This window comes from Phyllostomus discolor, chromosome 1 (genome assembly GCF_004126475.2).
Source record: "Phyllostomus discolor isolate MPI-MPIP mPhyDis1 chromosome 1, mPhyDis1.pri.v3, whole genome shotgun sequence".
NCBI classification, from domain to species: Eukaryota; Metazoa; Chordata; class Mammalia; order Chiroptera; family Phyllostomidae; genus Phyllostomus; species Phyllostomus discolor.
Window position 1 is genome coordinate 47,573,531 of NC_040903.2, and position 24,430 is coordinate 47,597,960.

Consider the following 24,430-nt stretch of genomic DNA (forward strand, 5'->3'; position numbering starts at 1 on the left):
TTCAACTCGTCTACCTGAACGCCTCATCCCTATGCATTTTATTCTATGTTCAGTATACCTGTACTCAGAACATTAAAATACCATCTACCATTCCATGCCTATACTAACTAGTTCCAGGTCACGTTCTTTTTTTTTGTTTAAAGGATTAGGGAACAATATGCCTCACCCACCATTGCAGTTGCTAGTCTTGTCTCCTTGTCAGACTTTGGCTTTTTATGAAGGTGTTCAATGTCCCGAAGAGAAAGTAACTCGCCCCTGGAATGAAGGAAAAAATGTAATGTGACGCAAGGGTAGAATTCCTCTTGAACACTTTCACTACCAGGTGGGCTGACTGAAGACCTGGGGTATGTGCTGTTGTACCTGGGATCTTCATCACTGTCTATTTCGATGTATTTCCTCTTTTGGGCTTTCCCAGGGGCAGCGTCAAGTTCTTTCCTCATTTGGGCCAGGCGGATTTTTTGGAAGTCTTCCTGTGTTAAAACCCGGCTGGTGCTGACAGCTGCAGCTTTGGCCTTCCGCTCCTCTGCGGGCATGCTGTTCAGCTTCCTGGACTGGAGAGCACAGGACAAACCACTGCTTGGCTACTAGCTCCAGAGGGAGCTTAGGCCCCCAACGAGGCCCCACACAGATTAAGTCTTCGTGAACATCTGAGTGACACACTTACAGAAGGGAATTCTGAAACTTACGATTTCTTGCTGCTCTTCATCGGAAGAGTGGCTTACGTCAACCCACTCCCCATCGTCTTCTGACTCTGCACTGAGGCTGGCACTCTCCCACCCATCTGTGCGAGAAAGAGCACACCAATAGTCTATCACATGAGTACTCATGGCAAATGGAGATAAATCGAGTGAAACCTTAACCTTAATCTTACTTGGCTCTATGAACCAAGAACTGAGCAATATTGACTGTTACATATGCCACATCAATTTAGTTAATTTAAGGAATAGGAAGTAAGAACTGACCAAGTATCTACCCTGAGGCAGAACCTCCTCCACCCAGAAGAGGAACAGACTCTCAAGTTAAGTAACCTGCCCCAAGACAGTTACAAAATGCAGCCTACACGGAAATCATGGAAATCATGTGACTCTATAGAGGCCAAGTTCTTTCCACCAAACCATGAACATCAAAACTGCAGTTGTACAGTTATTTTGGCTACATAGCACATATCCATCTCTTCTAAGCACATTAACAAATGTTTTCAGAAACTAGTTAGAAGGAGTCATTCAGAAACGGAGGTATGAGATTTTGGATGTCTTGCAGACACCACAACAAAGGGGTATTAGAGTTATTAATGGAGCCACCACAGGCACTTGCAATATCAGCGGTTCCCCGTGTTCCATAATACACTGCCCCAGCCCTCTGGTGCTATATAGACAACCACTCATGATAAGGCTCCAACTAGTGTCTAGCCGGCTATTTAGCTATATTCTCTACCTTGCATTCTGTACTGTAATAGTTTCTTGAACCCTTCACGGCTTTGTTCACAGTTGGCCTGGAAAGTCTCCACTGGTCTACCATTCCTCACTTACAATTCAAAATGCAGCTCATGAGTCACCATCTCCCTAGGGTCTTTTCTGAACCTTTGAGATGGACCTGACCTCTCTCTTGTCCTTCTGCCCCACTCCAATCGTAAACCGTATTAACACTTGATTCTCAACTGTTTATGAAGGGCCCTCAGGGCAGGAACCATATCATTCTTCTTCGTGCTGACAGTGGCCAGCCCACAGCTAATGCTTAAGAAAGCTTTGATGAAACCATGAATGAATGAACAGGAAGAAAACAAGCCTTTAGCAAACAATGTAATAAGGGCTAACCCTAGAAAGCAGAATGGTGTTCCTCAATTATTCAACAAATTCAACAAGCATTTTCTGTCAACAAGAAAGCCGTGGAGGATTGCTAAGGACTAATCCTCATCATTTTTTTCCGGGCAATAAACAAAAAATCATTATATTTCCCAACAGACCAGCATCCCCTTGATAAGGGGCAGCCACCCTGAAGGGCCTGAAGAGACCTCTCCTACACTAGAGTGTAAGTTCCCTAACAGCAGGACCCATGCCCATTTCATCCCCAAGTCTTGTAACAGTGCCTGGCATGCATTCACTGCTCAATAGATACCTGCTGAATGAAGGTTCAAACAACACAAAGATTTCAAAGTCAATACAGATACTGGCAAGATGATATCACAAACAACAATGAAATAAACATGAACCTTCATTGTTTTCAGCATTCTCCTCTTCTTTTTCAACTTCCAGAATTTCTGCTCCTGGAATGTAATCTTTAGCATCTAATTCTCCATATTCTTGTATTCTTGCTTCTACGGAGGCCTCTGTAGGCTTACCCTAAAGGAAAGGAATCATTTTTAATATGGTCATGAGATTGTAAAACATCACTCATGAAAAGGATTCTCTAGGATTATGAATTTAGAAGAGAAAATCACACAAAAAATGAAGTAATCTAAAGCCAACAAACAGTCCACTCATGCCTTGGGTCCAAGTAAATCCCCCAAGCCAGAACTCTGTTTACTATTTTCCTGCTTTCTTCTGATCCAGCTCAGGAAACTGGAAGTTATTAGAGAATAACTCCTCCACTTCTTAAATCTTGAGATCACCATCTCTCTTCCTTCCCAATTCCCAAGAGGTGGCATCCAACCAGAGAAAGACCACTCAATACTGGCATCAGCTACTGACTGACCTTTGAGATTCCAATCTGTGATATCAAAAGCTTTCAAGATAAAATAGCCTGATTGGTCTATAAGACTCATTCATCATCAAGGAATACATGTCAACTACAGAATATTTAAGGCAATGGTATTCAATTAACTATATTCTGAGCTTGAAGAATAAAATTATGCGTATCACCAATACTCATAAGCATCACAAACACTAAAACTCAAACTGTAGGGTATTACTCTTTACCTTCTGAGACTATAACCATTAGATCAACATCTGCATGCTTCACCTACCCGGAATTTCTTCTGTAACATCTGAGGATTCAGTGTTCGGAAGAGCTGAATCAAAGTTCTAGCAGACATCATTACATCTGTAAAATAATACCTTTAATTTAGAAACTCCAGAGCAAAGAGGCTATTGAGATAAAAAATGAATCACTCTATATTCTTTGGTCTACAGAGACTAACATGCTACTTACTCTTATCTTTGTGAGTTTTATACTGTGCCAGGTCTTGGAGAAGCTCTTCAGTCATAGCTAGGGGACAGCGAGCTGTTATCTCTTTTATAGCATTGATTCTAGAAAAGGAAAAATGTGTTAAACTCAAACAGCAATTTCATACAGTCCAACTGCAGGTTTCCTAAAAAAGACGGAAAAGGTCCAGAAGTTGGGTTTTATAGAGCTTAGGTCTCTAAAGCTGCAGCCTGGTGGAGAATGTGAGGGTGGGCAGTCTCAGAGGGCTTTTGTTCCAGACAGTTCACTGCCATTTCCTCTACTTGTGAAATAAGAAACAGTACCTTCTTTGTAAAGTTCATAATGGCAGCATTTATTTGCCTACTCTAGGGGGAGAAGGGACTAGGTCAAATAAAAGCTAAATGTCTTTAGGGCTGGTACCCCAACAAGAATTCCATAAAAAGCAGCTCCTAACATACTACTTAGTTACCAGGGCAGATTTTATAACTATTAAACCAGTGCTCACACTCATTAAGATTTTTTGAATGAAATCAAAAGGGCTATTGCACTGTCTAGGGATTAAAGAGTGATTTATACATATCTTTTGACTAATTTCTTCCCCTCCTTTCCACTATTCCCCTCCACCCCGCTCCCCACTGGCAGCTGGGCCAACTGTAATAGAGTAAACAAGAATAATTTTTTTAAAAGATGAAGAAAAGAAATAAATAAAAATAATTATAAATAGGGATTCAATGACAAATCATTTGTCCCAAGGGAAGATATGAATTCAGGGTAGAGGTAGAGAAAAACACTTAGACTGCCAAACAATCACTCATTTGGAAAAGTAAAGCTAATAAAAAACCAAAATGCTGATTAAAAAGACAAATTTCTCTTCCTCCTCAAAGTTAAAAAAATTGTTCATTTTTAGAGGGGAAGGGATGGAAAAAGAGAGTGAGAGAAATATCGACATGTGAGAGACACACTGATCAGCTGCCTCTCCCACACACCCCAACCAGGCCTGGCCTGCAACCCAGGCGTGTGCCCTGAATGGGAACCAAACCAGTGACCTTTCGGTCCGTTGGATGACACTCAACCAAGTGAGCCATGCCAGTCAGGGCACCTTCCTCAAAATTCTGACAAGTAACAATATCAAGCTTCCTGAGAAGATTAAAGTATGTATTTTTTAAAGATTTTATTTATTTATTTTTATAAAGGGGAAGAGGGAAGAAAAAGAGGAAGAGAAACATCAGTGTGTGGTTGCCTCTCACAAGACCCCTACTAGGAACTTGACCCACAACCCAGACATGTGCCCTGACTGGGACTTGAACCAGTGACCCTTTGGTTCACAGGCTAGTGCTAAATCCACTGAGCCACACCAGCCACGGTGGAAGTGTACTTTAAACTGCTTTCCTAGAGGCCACATTGCCAGCTGAAATCTTGAACATATTAAAGCAAACCTGGTACATTAAAAACATACCCAGTGCCACTAGCCACATTGTACATACCCCACTGTCATGACTTCCCCCGAGTTCTTGTCGGTGACAAAATTGTTGGCCACAGTCATCAGCAGTGACTGAATGATCTGAATTGGGAATGAAAGAAGAGTGCTGGTAAAATGCCTGTACCCACTCAAACACTAGAGGATGAAGAACAGCAGATTATTCACGGAAGGAAAATAGCATTCCACCTTCCGTTTGAGAGTTGGAAAGAATTAAGACTGAGGAAAACTGATAAAAATACTCCACTTGGGGTTTTAATTTTCTTGGCTAACTTAAGATCAAATTTTGCTCTCCTTTAATGTTAGTTTTTAATACAGATTAAAGAAATTGCTTTGACATGGGCAATGCAATCCAAATACTGTTTTAATCAAAAGAAGGAATTATCAGCTTTGAAAAATAATCGCTAATAATTTACTGATACTTTTGACCTCCCACCATAAAATTTGGAAATTAACATCAGAATTGTCAACAACTTGTCTGAAACAAAGTTTACCTTCTACAGTAATTTTTTTTTCCAGTTTCTATAACTAAGCTGTGTATATCTCAAGAGTTAATGTCTCCTCGACTCACTTAAAAATAAGTGTGGGGGGAGAGACAGTTATACCTATGGGAAAAGCCACCATGATATGCTCAATAGTAAAACTGTTATGCATCACACTCTAGGTCCAGACAGAAGTAAGGTTTAAAGTTCTCACCTCTGGGGGTACTAAGTGATGAGATGCTTGTGCAGCAAACAGAAGGATCTTTGTTACTTCTAAAAATGTAAAAGGTCAGAAAGGTTATAGTCAGTTTATTATTCTGCCCTCCCGACTACAGCAAACATGGTGAGGGCATTCTGGCCTTAATGCTACTGCTGCTTACTCCACATGGACACCGAAACCCAGTATCTGTGTGGCTCCCTGGCTTCCTTCAAGTCCCTACTCCATTTGTTGCCCTACTGAATCTTTCCTAACAACATAATCTAAAATAGAACTTGCCCCAGCACTGTCTGTATTTTGCTTCCCCTTTCCTCAAACACTTATCTTCACCTGGACATACACACAGCACTCTCAGGATCTCCCTCTAGAATGTAAGCTATATGAAAGTGAGGATGTTCACTGTGAAATTCTTAGTGTCTAATGCAGTGCCCAGCCTAGAAATCACTCAGTGAATAAATATAAATATACATATATATACACACTGTCCCTACAAAGGGGCAGTATATATAAAGAACATGGCCTCTGGCAAAAGTAAGTGAGGTGAATCCTCATTTGCCATCTATTTGCTGAGTGACCTTGGCCTTTTCTTTTCCCCTATACTCTACAAGACTAAAGAGAGGATTAGACGAGATTATGTATGTAAAGCACTTGGCACAGTGCTTGGCTCATACCAGATATTCAATAAACGTTCAGTTCCTTCCTACCTAGGTTCAAGCTCAAAGGCAAAAGCAAACCTCTCTTCTCTCCTGCTTTCATGTTGTTTTAAATTGGAAATACACACGAGGATAATGAGAACAGTAAGATAAAGTCCTAGTATCTATTACAAAATTACAGCAAAAGGTCAAACTTCTTTTTTAGAATTTTCCACATGATTATTTATGGCATTACAGTAGTACCCTTGTACCTGCAGGAGATACATTTCAAGAGCCCCTGGTGGATGACGTGTGAAACCTCAGAGAGTACCTGGCACTGCATACACTATGTTCTTTCCTATATACAGCTATCCCTTGAAACGACATGGGTTTGAACTTTATGGGTACACTTATACTTGGACTTTTTTCAATAAACACAGTAGATATATGTTCTCTTCCCAATGATGTTTTTTATTCTTTTCTTTTTTAGTTTTTCTTGGATTCTTTATTGGGATTAGAACTTCTGTTTTTCCTCTTTTTCAATGTATTGATCTTATTCACAAGTCAAAAAGAATAAAGGCAAGAATAAAGTAAAACAAATATAACATTTCTATTTGATGTCTCTAAACCCCTTTTCTTCAGGACCTGGGAAAGCATATGTGGCTTTTCTGTCTTTCCTACCCTTTCCTTTCCTTTCCTCCCCCCTTTTTTAACATTTCCATCTGAGACATCAAGTATCACCTGGCCATATTCCACTGCCATGGGGTTTAGGTTGGTAGTCTCAGGGACATCCGATGTTTGGTAGATATTGTGGATTTTCTCACATCCCAGGTGGAGGGAGGTTGGAGATAACATGAATAAGAAGAGAAGAATCTCTCCACTCTGGAAGGGACCTCAGCCAAAGCCCCATTCCGCACAGGTGGAGGACTAAGGGAGAGGCACCTCCTACACCTTCCCTACACTTTTCTTTTTTAAAAAATTTATTTTTACAGAGAAGAGGGAGAAAGAGAGAGAGAGAAACATCGATGTGCAAGAGAAACATGAATAGGCTGCCTCTTGCACGTCTCCAATCAGGGTCCTGGCTCACAACCCAAGCCTGTTGTTCCTTTAACTGGGAATTGACCTTTCGATCTGCTGGACAATGCCCAACCCACTGAGTCATACCACTCAGGGCCCTTATACTTTTCTTATTAACACTATCTTTTCTCTAGCTTACTTTATGTAAGAACACAGTATGTAACACATATAACATATAAAATGTGTTAATTGACTGTTTATGTTATTGGTAAGACTTCTGGTCAACAGGTTAGTAGCAGTTATGTTTTTGTGAAGTCAAAGTTATACAGGAATTTTCAACTATGTGGATGGTTGGCACCTCTAATCCCCACATTGTTCAAGGACCAACTGTATACACACCTATGATAAAGTTTAACTTATAAATCAGGAAAGTAAAAGTTTAACAACAATAACTAATAATAAGGTCAATTATAACAATATACTGTAATAAAGTTATGTGAATGTACATTCTTCTCTCTCAAAGTATCTTACTACACTGTACTCACCTTTTCACTGAAAGGAAGTACCTGCACTTAAAGGACACACTTTATAGTACTTCTCAGAGTCACTACCTTTGTGCTTTGGGCCATTAGTAACTAAAATAAGGGTTACTGGAACACAGTCACTGTGATACCCTGACAGCCAATCTGATAACTGACAGCTACTAAATGACTAATAGGCAGGTAGCATATACAGTGTGGATGTGCTAGAAAAAAGGATGATGCACATATCAGGCAGGACAGAGCAAGACAACACAAGATGCTACTCAAAATGGTGTGCAACTTCAACTTATGAATTATTTCTGGAATTTTCCATTTAATATTTTTTGCATCTTGGGTAACTGAAACCACAAAAAGCAAAAGTGCAGATAATGGAGGGTTACTGTGTAAGAAAAAGACTTGCTCTGAAAAAAAACAATTTATTGGTCCATCCCCTCCCACCTCCAATAATTGTTTTTTAAAGTTGATGAACAGAACAATTAACACATGGCAGATTCCAGAAAGAAAACACAGGGCTCCTCTCCTCCTCTCTGAAACAGGACATAGACTTCACCCCTAATTCTTTGTCTTTACTAAATTCCAGAACCAAAAATTCCGATAGTTATTTTAACCCCAAGGCTCCAAAGGAAGATGGCAAGAGAAGAGAAGGCTCACCTCTTTGGTGCGGCTGCAGAAACCTTTGCACGAAGGGATAGAAGTTGAAGAGAAAAAGCTGTGGGGGGGGAAATGCACTGACTTTAATATTTATGTAACTAAAGCAATTATACCACCAAGTTCAATTAACTGGGAATCATTTTTTTCACTTTTTTTCTCAATTAGCATTCATGTTCCAAGATAATTCGAAGTACTACATTAGCCAAGGAAAAGAAGGCTATGCTGCTATCCTAATTATGCCAAGGAAGAAGAACCAACTTTATTCTGTATGCAGAATAAGCCAGGGGGAAAAGACAACCAAAATGCAACATTTTCTACTTTTAAAATTGGTGTGGCTGCAGAAGTAATTTTTCAATCTTCAAAGGTAAAGGTGATTATAGGAAGGAATAGCATTCTTTTTAAGTCTCCAAAGAAAGGGACAAAACAGTCATTCAAATCGGAATAGTATCTAGCATATAGTGGTACACGTCATTAATTCATTCCAGAACTCAGGACAAGTGCTGAAACCAACAAGTACCAAACGATGAAACATGTTCTCTTGCAGGGCAGTGTCGTGACTCATACAACTTCCAGCAAGTGCAACGAGTCCCATGCAAGCGCAGAGAGCTGAAACATTTTTTTCCTCAACAAAATGCAACGAGTACAGGATGTGACGAGTCCTGAAGCTCATGAGTACTGAGGTATGACTGTAATCGGATCATGAAAACTGCCCACAATTCTGGTTCTGTTATTAAACACCAGATCAGCCACTCTGGAGGAATTACTGTGAGCTGTACTTTAAAGAAAAAAATACCACTCTGGGGTCTACCTGTTAAAGGTAATATGGGTCCAATTATTAAAGTAATTGCAATTTTTAACTTCAAGAAGAGAAACTTTGGAGGTAGACTGGTCTTTTTTCAAAGTTCATCACGTGAGAATGATTTTTTTTAAACTTTAGCCAGAGTAAAACCACAGCCAAAGAAGTAACAGGGAAGATTTGGGGTCAATATAAGGATGGATGTTCAACTGCAGACAGCTGTAAACACTGGCAACATTTCCATCACTCTAACCATGCTTAAATTACAACTCACTTTTGCTTTCTTATCAAACTGAAATTCATGCCAAACATAGAATTACCATACAAATATATCAAGAACTGAGTTGGTAATCCTATGTTAGGTGTGTCGACCATAGAGAAAAAGCAATTTATTCACCAAAATGTTTTTTTCTTTCTTAGAGAAAAGGAATGAGTACTTGCACTCATATGTACTTTCATTTTTAAGTTGATGTCCATACTGCTTGATTTTTAATAAACAAACCAAGCCTGTTATGTTTTTTTTCATTAAAAAAATGTTTTTGAAGCAAGAGACTCAATGATTTTCAGAACAGCAGTAGTCACAAGAGCAAAATAATAGGGAACAACCTTAATGGTCATTTCTTTATAGCCTAAGAATTTGGCAATCTCTTCCACAATGGCATTTAGTCCAAAAGTATGTGTGAAATACACTATACACATATACACACGTTGTACCACCAAAGAGCTCTTGCAATCTAATGCAAAATAAATAAGCACAGAATTCAGCTTTACAAACGTGACAATCTCCCACTAGAGTGGTCTGAAAGTCAGGAAAGCTGTGAAGGAATAAACCAACTGCAAAATGTAGTAATAGTCAATAAAAATATGTAGGTTATGCTGGCTCAGAAAAACATGTATGTGGAACTAAGTTCAATAAAGTAGAAAAACAGAACACAAAATAGTCTATCCATAATCTGAATATATATGCAATTTAACATCCATACTTATTGATAAGGAAACAAAATAATAAAAACATATTTTCAGAGTGGAAGACTTTATTCTTCTCTAAGTTTAATGGATTTAAATGTTGTGGTTGGATAAAATTAAGCCACTCCTCTACCTTAGTGGCTTTCTTTTTACTAAGAACAACGCTATTTCTGCCCTGACTGGTGTGGCTCAGGGGTTTCGGTATCGTCCTGAAAACTGAAAGGTGGCCAGTTAGATTCCCAGTCAGGACACATGCCTGGGTTGCAGGTGGTCCGTAGTTAGGGGCAAGAGGCAACCGACTAATGTTTCTCTCATGCACATCGATATTTCTCTCCCTCTCTTCCTCTTCCTCCCTTCCCCTTTCTCTAAAAATAAATAAATAAAATCTTAAAATAAAAAGAATTCTTTATCTACTATCCACCAAGAGAAACACAATATAATTCAAACCTCGTGAATTCCCACCAATCTGGAAATGAGGTTCATGAGCATCATCTTCACTTCAAACCTCTCCTTAGAGCTCTCTAGCTGCTTTAGCAGTTTTTCTGCAAAATCTAAAAAACAGAGTATCAGAAGTACACTGTGAGTCCATGGTCTGCGCAACATTATCTACAGATACAGAGACAGGCAGTGGTTACAATCTATCAGTGACTCTGACACGGCTGTGCCTGAAATCACTGTGCTGAGTCAGGATGGTAAAAACAGCACTATGACAGGTGAAAAGATTCACACACAGGTCAACATGGCTTCCATAATGCCCAGAGTTAAGTTTTTTTTTTAATTATTGTTCAAGTAGTTTTCTCCCTTTTACTCCCATTCCAGCCCCTCTACCCAACCCTCCCCACTACCCTCCCCCACCTAGAGTTAAGTTTTAAGGATGCTTAAGATTTTTAGCATCAGTGTGGCGAGGAACTGTTTAATAGGTGCTCCACTTAACAGCTCTGTTACAACTCCTGCTTTTCAATGTGTGGTCCACAGACCACCAGCAGCTGGTCCACATGGCAGCTTATTAGAAATACAGAATCTTGGGCCCCACTCCAGACCTACTGAATCAATCTGCACTTCAACAGGATTCCCAGGTGATTCATATGTACCCTCAAGTTTGAGAAACAATGGCTTAGGGGTCTAACCCACAGCCCGTGGGCCACATGTGGCCCAGGACGGCAATGAATGCGGCCTGACACTAGACTGTAAATTCAATCAAAACCTTCTTTTTTGCTTGTCAGTTTTCGTTAGTTTTTGTGTATTTATTGTGTGGCCCAGAGACACCAGAAGGTTGGACACCCCCGGTAGAGAAAGGGCTAGCAAACACTACTGTGTATGAGAGTACACAGAGCATTAAAAGTTTCAATGCCCAGCTGCGCCCATCACCAATTCATCAGTCTCTGGGGATAACAGGACTCAAGCTCCAGTATAGTTTATATGTTGTCTATGTGACTCCAATTTGCATTCCAGTTTGAGAAGTAGTGTTCTAGAACATGGTTTCCCAAACTTGGTTTCCACAGATTGGATAAAAAAGAGGACCAACAAAAAATTGTCAGTTTTTCATTTTGTCAAGCACAATGTCCTACCACTATTGTGTTTGTTAAAGGTAAAAATCTCTTCCACGTTTTTCTTGTATTGCTGTGGACTGAGAATCACTGCTTCAAAACATAATTCTCTAGGATACAACCAAATAGGAACAACTAAGGATTGACTGATTATCTATTAAGCACCAGAGATCTTATATTCCCTGGTAGCTCTGAAGGTAGGAAACTAAAGAGGCAGAGATCAGACCAATGAGGAACTTTGGAAGTCATAATTATAGTACCTTGGGGATCATGAATCAAGTGAATAGCTGAAAAGTTAAACACCTCTGGTTTTTTCTTCTTCTTTTGTTTCTGAAAGAAAAGGAGAGGAAAAATATTTACCTTCTGAATTACAGTAATGAGGCCCTTGGGGTTAAATGTGCTAATGTACTAAAAGTTGTTATCAAGTCCACATAATTTAAAAAAAATCTTTGTTCTCAAAACCTTTCTTTCAACTAGAAGTACAGATGGTTTGTGTCTTTTAAGAATCATCTATTAGCACCTGTAAGACTTAAAGGAATTTGGAAATAGAAACATTAAAAACCACATAAGGGTCAAATTAATTTCCAGAATAATCAGCAAAAAATATGAGATGTACTTTTTAAGTCTGTCCTCTTCTGAGAAGACATGCCTATCAATGATACCCTAGTACAGGTCATCTCAATCAGAACAAGTGACAGGTAAATTTAATGAGTTAATGTATTTGTCACAGATTTTGCTAGAGCTGAAAATATTTATCTAAAATTAATGCTTAAAAATTAATTACACATTTATAAGACTTTCAAAAGTGTGATTTATTTCAAATTCTTAAAAGCTTTGGTTAAAAGCCTTTTCTACCGTCTAACCATCCCCACCCTCGTTCCCTGGCACAAGCCGCACCCTGAGCACTTTCATAGCCTTCTCCAGCCTCTTCTTGTGCTTGGAGCTCTTCTTCCCTGTGGCATACTGCACCAGCAGGTCTCGTGCTGTTGGTCCTTCATCCTAAAGAAAAACTACTTTGTAAAACTGTAAATAAATAAAATATGCATAGAAACTAAGAGTAATCCTTTCAACTGCTTCTTCATACTTATACTCTGCACACAGCCACAAAAATAGACATAACTTCTAAAATTCAATAAAATACTATTTCATGTGAACAAACAAGCACATACAAAGATTTTTCATGGCAGCACTGATTATTTTTGTATTTTCCTTTTGTATTTTCACTGAAGTATAAGATATTGACAGAATCCAAATGTTTTTATTTGGAAAAAGAAACTGGACACAAATATTTATCAACAGGAAAATGCTCAAACTATAATACATTCATACTCAGAAATATCATGTAAAGGTTGAAGGCATAAGACAGATCTATATGCACTAACAGAATAAGATCCAAATGGATTGGTATATCTACATATACACTGACACAAAGGAAGCAAATTGATGAATAATCATATATTGTTTACACATATTTAAAGAAACCTACTGCACCTATAAGACAATATACACATATACATAAATAAATGCAAGGGGAAACAAAAGTTTTGTGAAGAAGGAACTGGAAAGTGGAAATAAGACAGTCAAGAAAACTTCTATTTATCTGAATTTTTTACAATAAGAATGTAGTAAGATAATATCAAAATAAATTATATTATCATATATTCTAGTATTCTTGTTATCAAAATGCTAAAATGGGAAAATTGTTTTTCTTTTTAAATTTTAATACAAAATATTTTTAATACAGAAAATTCCATAAAATTATGTATCTTGATTTCCCCTTTAATGATGCCATGGTATCACTCCTCTCCATTACCCTACTCTGAACTTCTAAGATGTCAGCACTCACCTCAAAAATGTATTAGCGGCAATTTTCATTCTAAGTTTATATAGTGAGATGCAGGTATTACTTTAGAACTAAGAAGGCTGAGTGAATCTAAGTTTTATTAGTGACTTAACCAATCTTACTGATTTAAATGACAGATTGCAAACAATAAAATCTCAGCACTAAAGAACTCAATAAAAGATAAAGGTAACATGTAAGCTTCTTTCTAACTTTAACAGTCATAGATTTTATAATAACAAGAGCAACAATGAAATCTGATTAAATGTAAAATTCAAAAGCATCTGTGATTAAACTGACCTCGGATTCTGAGTCACTGTCCTGCTTCTCCTCTTCATCTTTCCCAAGGAAGAATGTCAGAGCAGCAACTAATATCTAACAGTCAATCAGAACAAAGTCAATGACTCATCCCACCTTACAGTAAGAATGATTACCTCTGTCTACTCTTTACACATGAATACACACTAGAATCTGAACAGAAAAAAAAGATTATGGGATCTGGGTTCATTCTGTTAATTAGAACACAGTATTTTTATAACATTACTTGTCCTAAAAAATATATAATTAAAAAAACCCTTAGGTAAAAACATCTAGGCTCTACAGTTATTCTTCAAGCAAAATGTCAAGAATTTCCACATCCTCCACACACAAAAAGTGACATCACAGCCCTTTTAATAGAAGGCAAACATATCCTTGAATTTCTTTCAGCTGTGTCTAAGCCCAATAAAATAGTCAAGATTTATAGAACAAACATGAATGCCAAAGCTACTGTTTAACACACAGCATTTTAAAAACTCATAATAATTTTGTCTGACTCCTCTAAAGCACACACCGATGAACCAGGGAAGCGGCCTACACATAGAGAGCACTGGTAACATGAACTGTGTCTCTGCCCACTCCCTCTTCCTCACATACCGCCTCCTTCACCCTCTATCTGGAGAGCAGACTGCCAGCACATGGTGCCTTCACACTGCCCTGCAGGCACTCACCTTGGTGACCTTAGAGAAACACGCAGTTGTGATCACATTGACAGTTTTGGCATCGTTCCTGGGGGAACACAAATGAGTGTTTTAATGACATAGGAACCTACTGAAGAGAAGTGAGACAAAAAAAGCAGAATAAAAAACTATTAATATGGCAAAATTCTAACAGTAAAAATTCATGCTAAAGAAAAGGCAGAAGGAATTATTATAAACTATTAAAAGTGTCTCTGGGTAGTGGGACTGTCAACAGTATTTTTAAAAAACTTTTCCAGCTTCTCCAAAGTTCCTGTTGTGATGTATACTACTACCATTATAGTTTAAAACAATGAGTACGAAAAGCAAAAGACATCAGGTGGAAACACTGTACCAACAAACCAAACTCATAAAACACTATATTTTACAAAAATAGGATAAACTGACTTGAAAATCTTCAGAGTGTCAAAGTGGAAAGAGCACAGATCTCGGAGTCTAACAGATCTGGGTTTCAATCTCAGCTCTGCCCTTTATTATCTCCTAAGCTTAAACGCTGTGCACTTCAGTTTCATTACCTATCAAATGAGAATGATTCCAGATAAGCTGCATTACTTTGTTCTGAAGGGTGAACAAAATAATAAAAAGGGTTGTGGACCAGGTCCCCAGCTGAGGACATGTGAAGAACACATGTGTATGTGCTCAGCAAGTGGTAGCCCTTGTCCTTGCTAGTTATTTGAATTGTCTCTATTTTTACTTCCGACTTAATCTCTAACAAGTATATTAAAAAGCTCAAGATCAAGAAAAATATTTGTATATACGCTCTGTAGTTACTACAAATGAACAAAAGATTCTATTTCTTAAGAGACAAATACATATATATTACCAGATGTTTCTTCGGTAGAGTTCAATCATCACATCCAAGGATATCTTGGCTGCAGTTGCATTGCTGTCTCTTAACATGGTGTACATGAAGTTTTGCAACACCTAAAAACAAAAAATAAGAAAGAAGCCTTAATATACTCACTGATGGTGGTACCATGCTGCAAACATGGAAAACAGAAGGGTACTTACTACATTCACTTTATTATTCTTGTGTTTTGCATTTATATTTTTTATATCAGTCACGATATGTGTGTATAAAGTCTAAGGAAAAGAAACAAAAACATATACATATTAACCAACATTTCAAACTTTGATTAATTTGGAGAAAAGTACAAATGTTCAAGAGAATTGAATATTATCTACTTTTCGTTTTATCACAAGAGACCAGAAGCCAAAAAAAAAAAAAAAGCAGCACCTAAAATGCAAAAGGAAAACTGCCCCAAAAAGGTTAAACATGGAGTTACCATATTACCCAAAAATTTCCCACTTAGTTCTATGATATCTGTCCAGAAGAAGTCCAGCCATTGTTAATACAATGATAATGGTTTGTGCAACATTCATATAACCTGGCAGCCAAGGAGAGTGGACTGGATTGAACATACTTGAACAATGACAACTTCATTGTATTAGTCAGTGAGGGTGGTAGATGCTGTTGAGTGAGCATGTGTACTGTGTGGCCATCGCATTCAAAATGACTGAGCGAGTAGAGCAATAAATATCTATCAAATTTTGTGTTAAGCTGGAATATTCCTCTGTGAAAACTATTCAGATGATTCAGAAGGCTGCAGCTATGGGCAACTGGTGATTGGCAGCTTCACCACGACAACGTGCCCGCTTATGCTTCACGACTGGAGCAGTTTTTTGGTGAAACATCAAATGACTCAGGTGACCCAGCCCCACTACAGCCCAGATTGGTACCTTGCGACTTCTGGCTTTTCCAAAACTAAAATCACCTTTGAAAGGGAAGAGATTTCAGAGTGTCGATGAGATTCAGGAAAATATGACAGGACAGCTGATGGTGACTGGGAGAACTGTGTGAGGTCCCAAGGTGACAACTTTGAAGGGGACTGAGGTGTCACTGTCCTACGTACACTGTTTCTTGTACCTTCTATCTTCTTCAATAAATGTTTCTATTTTTCATATTACATGCCTTCTGGACAGACCTCATATACCCAAGAGAAATAAAAACATATTCCATACCAATATTATATAAATATTCACAGCATTATTTAACACAGCCAAAAAATGAAAACAATCCAAATGTCTATTAGCTGGTGAATGAATACACAAAATGTAGAATAACCACACATAGTATGGAATAGTATTTGCAACAAAAGGAATGAAGAAATACTGATACATGCTATAATATGGATAAACTTTGAAAACATTATGCTAAGAAGCCAAATACAAAAAACTACGTATTTGCAAACTCTGTGAATATACTAAAAACCACTGAATTGTACACTTTAAATGGATGAATTGCATGTGGACTTCATCTCAATTAAATTGCTCTTTTAAAATAAGAAGCCCTGGCTGGTATGGCTCAGTGGATTAAGTGGCGGCCTATGAATCCAAAGGTTGCTGGTTTATTTCCCAGTCAGGGCACATGTCTGGGTTGTGGACCAGGTCCCCAGCTGCGGACATGTGAAGGGCAACCAATCAATGTTCCTCCTTCATATGGATGTTCCTCTTCCTCTCCTTCTCCCTCCCTTCTTGCCTCTCTAAAGATCAATAAATAAAATCTAAAAAAAAAAAAAATAGGAAAGTTGTGCCCTGGCCACTGTGGCTCAGTTGGAATGTCAGCCTGTAACTGAAAGGTTGCAGGTTCGATTCCCGATCAGGGCATATTCCTAGGTTGTGCGTTCACTCCCGGGTCCAGTCACATGAGGGAGGCAACCAACTGGTGTTTCTTTCTTCCTTCCCCTCTCTCTAAAAGCAATGAAAAAATGTCCTCAGGTGGAGATAAAAACAAAAGTTGCTCCATTTATCATCAGTGTCCAAAAGATGCTCCTACGGACAACTTTTATCCCACAAGTTAGATGAAGGAGTAGAACTGCTAAAACCAAACGGTGGCAGTCTCTAAACACTTTGAAAAAAATTATTGTTAATAAATGTGAACTCAACCTTTTTTCCCTTAAATTTCTCTCATAAACCTTCAGCTTCTGATCTTACTTATATAAGCAAATACAAAGCCACAGGGAAATAGTAACAACAAAAAAAGTCAGTTTCCTGGGGGCTCAGGTTGGGGTGGTTATGGCTACGAGTGCTCTGATTCCATGCTCTGATTCAGTGACTCAGTAAAGTGCAGTGGAAAAGCGCTTGGGGTCTGGAGCCAGCCCGCCTGGGTTCACGAGCATATTCCTGCCCCACCTCTCAAAATCCACGTGAGTCTGGGCATGTTACTCTACCTCAGCCTTTTCATCTGTAAAATACTTCTACTACCATTACCACCACCACTACTATTAATAATAAACTCTATATAATTCTGTGAGTAAACAAGTAAATACTTACAAAGCTCTGAGAATGGTACCTGGCAAAAGTAAGCATTCAATAAGTGTTTAGCCATTACTACCATCTTGCATACACACAATGGTTGATTTTTTTCCTATTAAAATTATTCTTATCTGGATCCAATGATGTGAAGCATCAAGAATTCACTCTACAAGGTGTATGTCACTGCGAGGAAAAATGATATATGAATAAAAGCAATTTTGATCTTTACCTTTCGCAGCAGCTTATCATGACAACGCAGAAGTTCAAAGAAGAGTTCTAGCAAACTTGTAGGATTGATGAGATTTTTATTTCTCAGCAAGATCAAAGCTTTGCAAAATGTCTTAAGAAGGAAAAGAAAACATACTGTAAGGTAATGATAAAGTTAAGATAAGAAAATAGAGTATAATGTCTCCTACTAACCAGACATTATTCTAGGCATCAGAAAAGAACAGATAATCTCTATCCTCAAGGACTTTACACACTGGGGGTACAGCACAAGAGAGGACAGATAAGCAAGTAAGCTTGCTTAAATAGGAGTATCTCAGACATAAGTGCCACAAAGGAAGTAAAGCAAGGTATATAATTGATACATTATGGCTACTTTACACAGGGAGGTCAGCATACAACAAAACCCCAATGATCAACGAATCTAGAAAGGGAAGGTGGGGTAACGATAACATAATACACTAAAATGGAATGATCAATGAGTTTGTGACCTGCAAGGCATTCTTTTGAAGCATTATTAGTACTAAGAATGGCCCAACAGCAGTAAAAGCACTCCTGTAGCCAAAATTTTCCCTCTACTTCTCTTCTCCATTAGATGGAACAAATAATCCTTGAAGAACTGTTAATTCCAAGCCTTGGGGCAGGAAAAACAGAGTTTAGAAGTATTTCGGCCAGAATTCGAGGATGCTTTCGAAAACATCAGGAGTACTGCTGAGAAAAGAAGCCTCTCACAGGCTAGGTGAGGACAGTTTGAATGTAAAACAGTAAAAATAATAATGCTTTAAAAAGAAACTAATAAAAAGTATATTAAAAGGTAGTTACACTGTCGAAGAAAGAGTAACATAAAAATTTCATTTTACTGATTTTACTAAGTAAATAAGTTAATGTACATGGGTATTTTGTTTCTTTCACTAGAAATAGTCTGCTTCTATCTGTGTAATGAAGAAAAACTTAAGAATGATTCAAAAAGTTCTAGAAAAATAGCAAATGTAGCAGGTAGAAAGTAAGTCCAGACGTTAATAAGAGTAGTGGCCACCATAACAGCCAGTTAAATAAAGGATCCACCAGTGTGTTCTAAATGATTCCTCTAAAGAGTAATTCTAGTTACACAGACTAAATCCCTTGTTTCCCAGCAAAGAAATTTCTAATTATTGTTCTAAAAACCTACTAATTATCATACTATAAAGAAACATGCACACATCCTTATTTATTTAATAATGCCTGCAGACCAACCTATCACCTGGAAAGGACACTAAGTCTCCATGCTCAAAAATCTCAAATCTGCACAGCCTAGAGGAACTTGAAAATGTCCACAACAACAGTAAACACTCTGATGGTTTGAATCTGAAGCCTCTGGGGCTGGGCTGCCAGGTCCTATGACCCAGAGAGTTAACTAGTTGACAACTCTAAGCCTGCAACCTTGGTTTGTCTGAGATGGTATTCTTTTTCTTTTGGGCCTAATCAAATTAATAAAATCTTGGAGAAGTATAAACAAAGTTGAATACATAGACTTAGCATTTCTGTAAGTTTTGTACACAATATCAATAAGGTTTGTCATCCTAATATTTATATAAGTTCTACTTGTGGTAAAGGTATTTGAAAAGCTGATGCATAAAATTTTAACATGCCAAAGGCTGGGTCCCTAGAAGCAGAGTCCAATTCATCACAGTGGTTTGTCCATGGTGTTCTCTATTCTATACGGGAAGTGAGTAAGGCAGCAAGGAGAGGGCAGAGAAAAAAAAAAGCTGAGCGAGGACATGTCCCTGGCTGGCAGTGAGCTTTACTCTGAACACAGAGAGGTCGTAGAGCACAAACTGCAACACAAAGTGGGGCCCGCCCTGAGGGAAGGGGTGGGCGTTTGTACCACTAGGTTGGTCAGGAACTGGCTGTGAGTTGCAAGGGCAACCTCCCAGGTGAGAGATTAGGGGAGGACAATAATACCCCAGAGAGAGGGCAGCTGGGGGCCACTGGGTAGGGGAAATGGGTTCCCTGGCCTAGTAAAGAGGACCTGGGCCAGGAGCCAACGTCAACCACTAACATGACAATGTTTAAATGTTCAAACTGGCTACTTAATGAATAAATGTATTAGAATAAGCAGTTTACAAGCAGTAAGTTATAATTAAGGTTCTTCATGCACATGAGATTGGAATGACTAGAAGGAATCACCTATTCAAAAGAGGGAAAAGACCTCCTGGGAGGGTTAGCATGCTGAAAGAACAGAAAGATCAGAGAAAGAAGTATAACAGAAAAGATTGCAAGATTAAAAAAAAACAACAAAACAGGCTGGAAGCAGATCATGTAGGGACTTACAGGCCTTGATGAGTTTGAGTTTTATTCTAAGTATAAAGAAGAAACCACAGGAAAGTTTTAAGAAAGGAGTGACACATCCTGTTTTACATTTTAAAAAGAGATTTAGGTGAGAGGCTATTTTCATTTAAACACGTATCATACACATACAACAAACACAGCACAAGTTATCAACACAAATACTGGCCCTACCATTCGAAGATCTGGATCCAAGACAGTGTGATTGTAGGAAAGAAGATCTTTCAGCTCTTGAGGAAAGTTACTTAAGTGTTCTGGGTAGCAGTGACCAATCTGTAACAAAGCACAGAATCTTCTGAAGTCTCTTTCTCTCCTATAATTCATATGCACATATTTCAGACTTTCTGCAATAGGAGAGTAAAGGCCATTTCACAGAGGTAGATGGTTCCAAATCACATCTTTTTCTTCAACATGCCAACTTCTGTGACCCCTTTCATACTTCCTCTAGTCTTATTAAAATATGTGTGACACAATTTAGAATTTATTTTATAATGAATTTGAAGAAAACAAATAGTTTGAAAGTTTTGCTCTGGGTTGTTCTGTGAAAAACTCTTGCAAAATCTTCTAATTCACCATACAGAGAAAATAAAATTTGCAAGAAGGGAACGTAAAATTTTTTTTTAAATAAAGCTTCCACTTTTGAGTGGAATGAGGTTGAGTATTACTGGAAAAATAACCCTGCAAACTGTGTATAACAACTGGTATTTGTTTTATATAGAAATTATCTTCTTACCTGTGCCATAAACATCACCAGCTCTGCCAGCTCTTTGCTGGGTTTATTTGGTTGCAATTTGAAAATCTCCACATTGGATTTATAGTGATTATACTGCTGCAGAAACTGTAGAAAAATAAAATTTAAGTTGGTCATCTTTTATTATTTGACTTGCTCAATACAGAATGAAAAATTAAAGTAAAAGTCTTTGATAGTGGCATGGAAAAAAACATGTCGCAAAAGTATGCAGAAATACTACTTCTTCCTTGCCTTCATGCTTCAAAACAAGTTCTGAAAACTGCACACCATAGATCATCTAAAGATCCTTTCCTTTATTGTTAGAAATGTAGGTGATGTCGTGTAACAAACAGTGAAGCCAAAAGTCAAAAACTCAGATTCTGGCCCTATTTTGACATTTATCATCCAAATGACCCCTACTACATTATCTCTGTATACAGAGCACTCACATCTGTGCTCTAAAAAATACAGTGTCAGAAAATATAAATTATGTATTTCTCAAGTATATGAAGTGCTCCAGTCAAAATCCCCGTCTTCTCATAAATACTAAGATTTTATCCTGGAGTTATAGAAAGGGTATGTTAATAGCCAAAAGTAATAGACACATAGAAATAATGATAATAGCTTCCTTTTATTCAGCACTTGCTATGTGCCAAGCTCAGTGTACATGGTCTCATTTAATTATGTTTAATCATAACAATAACTCAACAATCTAACGCTGAAACACCAGGCATCAGCTGGTTCCCTGTACCTACTCTCCATCCCAGACCACAGCTTTCAGGAGTGTGTTTGTGTATGGGAGAGTGAGAGACAGCGAGACAGGCTGACACTATGAAAATGAATGTTTCTTTATATTATAAGCCCTAAAGAGTCTAGTGAACTCCAAAGTCATATATCCAACTACTTGTCCAATATCTGTTTGGATGTCTACCAGCTATTTTAAAACATAACTCTTGAATTCCCCAACAAAATTGGTAGGCCTTCAGCTTTCTCCAAGAGTAGGACTTAAGTCAGAGACCTGCATGCAGCCCCAACATACTTCCAGTAAGACTCTCTCTCAACTCCCTACCACCACTGACAGGAGTAAGGAGAATACCCCAGAGCTTAGTGTGCTCCTGGCAAGATCCTTACCCCTCTTCTTCGCCACTCCCACGCCACCCAGCTACCACTATCTGCCTTGAGATGACCAGGTCATACTCACATCCAGTTTTACTTTCTTCATAGTCCTTACCACTATATGTCTACCACCGCTAGAACATAAGTCCAAGAGAAGAAGGCTCTCATACCTGTCTTGTTTATCATGGTATCCCCTACGCCAGAATTATACTGACACACAGTATGTAAAATATATGTGGATTTGCATATGTATTTATGTGAATAAAAGAGCAATTCCCTGAGGTAAGAATAATCTCTTCCTTATATATTAAAACAGGCTCAGGGATTAATGCTCCCTAGTAACACAACTGGTCAACAGCAGGATCAGGATTTAGAGTTAATTTTGAAGCCAACACTCTTAAATTCAGCACTACAGACTCTCAACTATTACTTTGTCAATGGTTGTGTATCGTGCTTTACACATCTTAGAATCAATCTTGCCTATATCACCCAATTTCTTGAATTTTTTCCTTACTCTTTATTTTCCTTGGAAAGGTTATCTATATACTGGTGATCTAAACCAATGAAACTGCTATTTGTTAAAAAGCACTCAATTAAATATTTCTAAGTGAAAAGTTGGGGGAGGAGGGAAATGAGAAAGGCAATCAAAAGATGAGTAATTGTGTTAACCATTGAACAAATTACAATCTAGTGAAGAAAAGGCACAAACCACTGCAGCAAATGCTTAGCAAATACCTCCTTAATGCCTGTCAGACAAATGAGTGTCTGAAGAACACACCTGCCAAATTAATATATCAAAATCACCACTTTCATTTTGTCACTTTTCGGCTCAAACACCCTTAATGTTCACAATTTGTATGAGGTCAGTATACAAATTCCTTCACAAGCTGGACTTAACCTAATTTTTAACCTCATCTTTTCCCGAAGCAAATTCTGACATCCAGCTCAGGCAAGCTTCCAAAGAGATTGAATCCTGGCTTAACGACATATACTAAGCACCTGGGTCTGTCCCTTACACTTGAGAATGTTACTTCCTTCCCAACACAGCCCAATGCAAAGTGCAGGCTCTCGGAAATAGAGTCGGTTGAAAGCCTTCTAAGACAGGGTTCATCAAGTGTTACGAATTAATTCAAGTTAAGAGTTCCTGAAAAGAAAAGAAAAACCTACATGGAAAGTTGGAGACTGGGGGAGAGTTATTTGTCTCCCCATCTCTGTGAGGTCTGGAGATAAACCCTAGAGTAAAATGAGATCTTTAAGGGTCCGTGGCAGCGGGGTCGATAAAGCAGATAGGAAAAGTCCAAATGGACAGCAAGTTTCCAACAGGTGGGGAACGAACCATAAGGCATGTCCCTTCCCTAACCCTTTCTCTCTTCCCGAAAATATAACACGCGGTGATCCAGGATCCCAACTTCACTCCACGCCTCCCCAACCCCAAGAGTGTCTCAACCAGTCACGCCTCGGCCTCTGGCGTCGCCGCGCCGCAATCCCACCTCCTCCACGTAGGCCGGCGGGTCCCTCTTGATCAGATTCTGTAACTGCGGAAGATTGCTGGGCAGCTTATTATTATTCCTGTTAGACATACTGGCTGAGGACTGGCTCCGCGACGAGCAGTTACGAAAACCTACACCGCTGTAAACCACTAAACGTCTCAACTGCGGCCGAGAATCGTACTTCCGAGTACGACCGGAAACAGCACGTGGGACGCTCAGCAGGCTCTTACAGTAAACTAGACTACGGGAGCCTCAGAGTATCAAACTTACTTTCACGGACAAACTACTCTGTTGGATTTTACGATATTTTTACTCGTCGGCTACCTGCTATTACGTATCGTTCCCGAGATATTCTGAAATGGACAGAGCTTTTTCACGCAAATTAGTTTATTTCATCATCCCGACAAACCTGTGAAACAGATTAGGATTACTCGTTTGCTTTTTAAATTTTTAATCCCACATCCTATAGTTCGAAGCTAAAAATGGGAGTAGATAGTATTAGCCTATTCTTATTCGGGGTGGGGGGAACGCAACGAGAGGCGTAAATTGGGGGTGAGTGTATAATTTTAAATATGTTTTTTGTATTGTTTCTTGGTGTTTCAACTCAGCGTGACCCAGATAAGGACAAAGAATGTGGTCTGGAAAACAGTAGTATATTGATTGGTTTAAAATGCAAAGTAGCCCTGTTGGCTGTGGCTCAATGGATTGAGCACCAGCGTACTAACGAAAGTGTCACCGTTCAAAAGGATCACTGGTTCCCTTCCCAATCAGGGCACAAGTCTGGGTAATGGTCCAGGTCCCCAGTAAAGGGTGCTTGAGAGGCAACCACATACTGATGTTTCACTCCTTTCTCCTCTCTCTAAAAGTAAATAAAATCTTTAATAAAATTTTTAAAAATGAAGATT

General features: G+C 38.6%; 1 protein-coding gene across 1 annotated transcript in view; it reads right to left on the minus strand.

Annotated features, from left to right (window-relative positions):
* Nucleotides 1-23,761, minus strand: part of SDAD1 (SDA1 domain containing 1) — a 32,069-nt gene extending 8,308 nt beyond the window's left edge. The window contains exons 1-20 of the mRNA XM_028506912.2: nucleotides 23,526-23,761; nucleotides 20,923-21,027; nucleotides 20,364-20,462; nucleotides 17,869-17,979; nucleotides 15,336-15,407; nucleotides 15,148-15,248; nucleotides 14,298-14,355; nucleotides 13,609-13,683; nucleotides 12,366-12,467; nucleotides 11,729-11,798; nucleotides 10,369-10,472; nucleotides 8,160-8,217; nucleotides 5,315-5,373; nucleotides 4,626-4,702; nucleotides 3,148-3,245; nucleotides 2,963-3,039; nucleotides 2,210-2,339; nucleotides 687-781; nucleotides 361-551; nucleotides 171-255 (exon numbers count right to left, since the gene is read on the minus strand). Of these exons, the coding sequence (XP_028362713.1) occupies nucleotides 171-255; nucleotides 361-551; nucleotides 687-781; nucleotides 2,210-2,339; nucleotides 2,963-3,039; nucleotides 3,148-3,245; nucleotides 4,626-4,702; nucleotides 5,315-5,373; nucleotides 8,160-8,217; nucleotides 10,369-10,472; nucleotides 11,729-11,798; nucleotides 12,366-12,467; nucleotides 13,609-13,683; nucleotides 14,298-14,355; nucleotides 15,148-15,248; nucleotides 15,336-15,407; nucleotides 17,869-17,979; nucleotides 20,364-20,462; nucleotides 20,923-21,027; nucleotides 23,526-23,615 (1,857 nt within the window). The 5' untranslated portion in view covers nucleotides 23,616-23,761. The remainder of the gene's footprint in view (nucleotides 1-170; nucleotides 256-360; nucleotides 552-686; nucleotides 782-2,209; nucleotides 2,340-2,962; nucleotides 3,040-3,147; nucleotides 3,246-4,625; nucleotides 4,703-5,314; nucleotides 5,374-8,159; nucleotides 8,218-10,368; nucleotides 10,473-11,728; nucleotides 11,799-12,365; nucleotides 12,468-13,608; nucleotides 13,684-14,297; nucleotides 14,356-15,147; nucleotides 15,249-15,335; nucleotides 15,408-17,868; nucleotides 17,980-20,363; nucleotides 20,463-20,922; nucleotides 21,028-23,525) is intronic.
* Nucleotides 23,762-24,430: the final 669 nt, after the last annotated feature.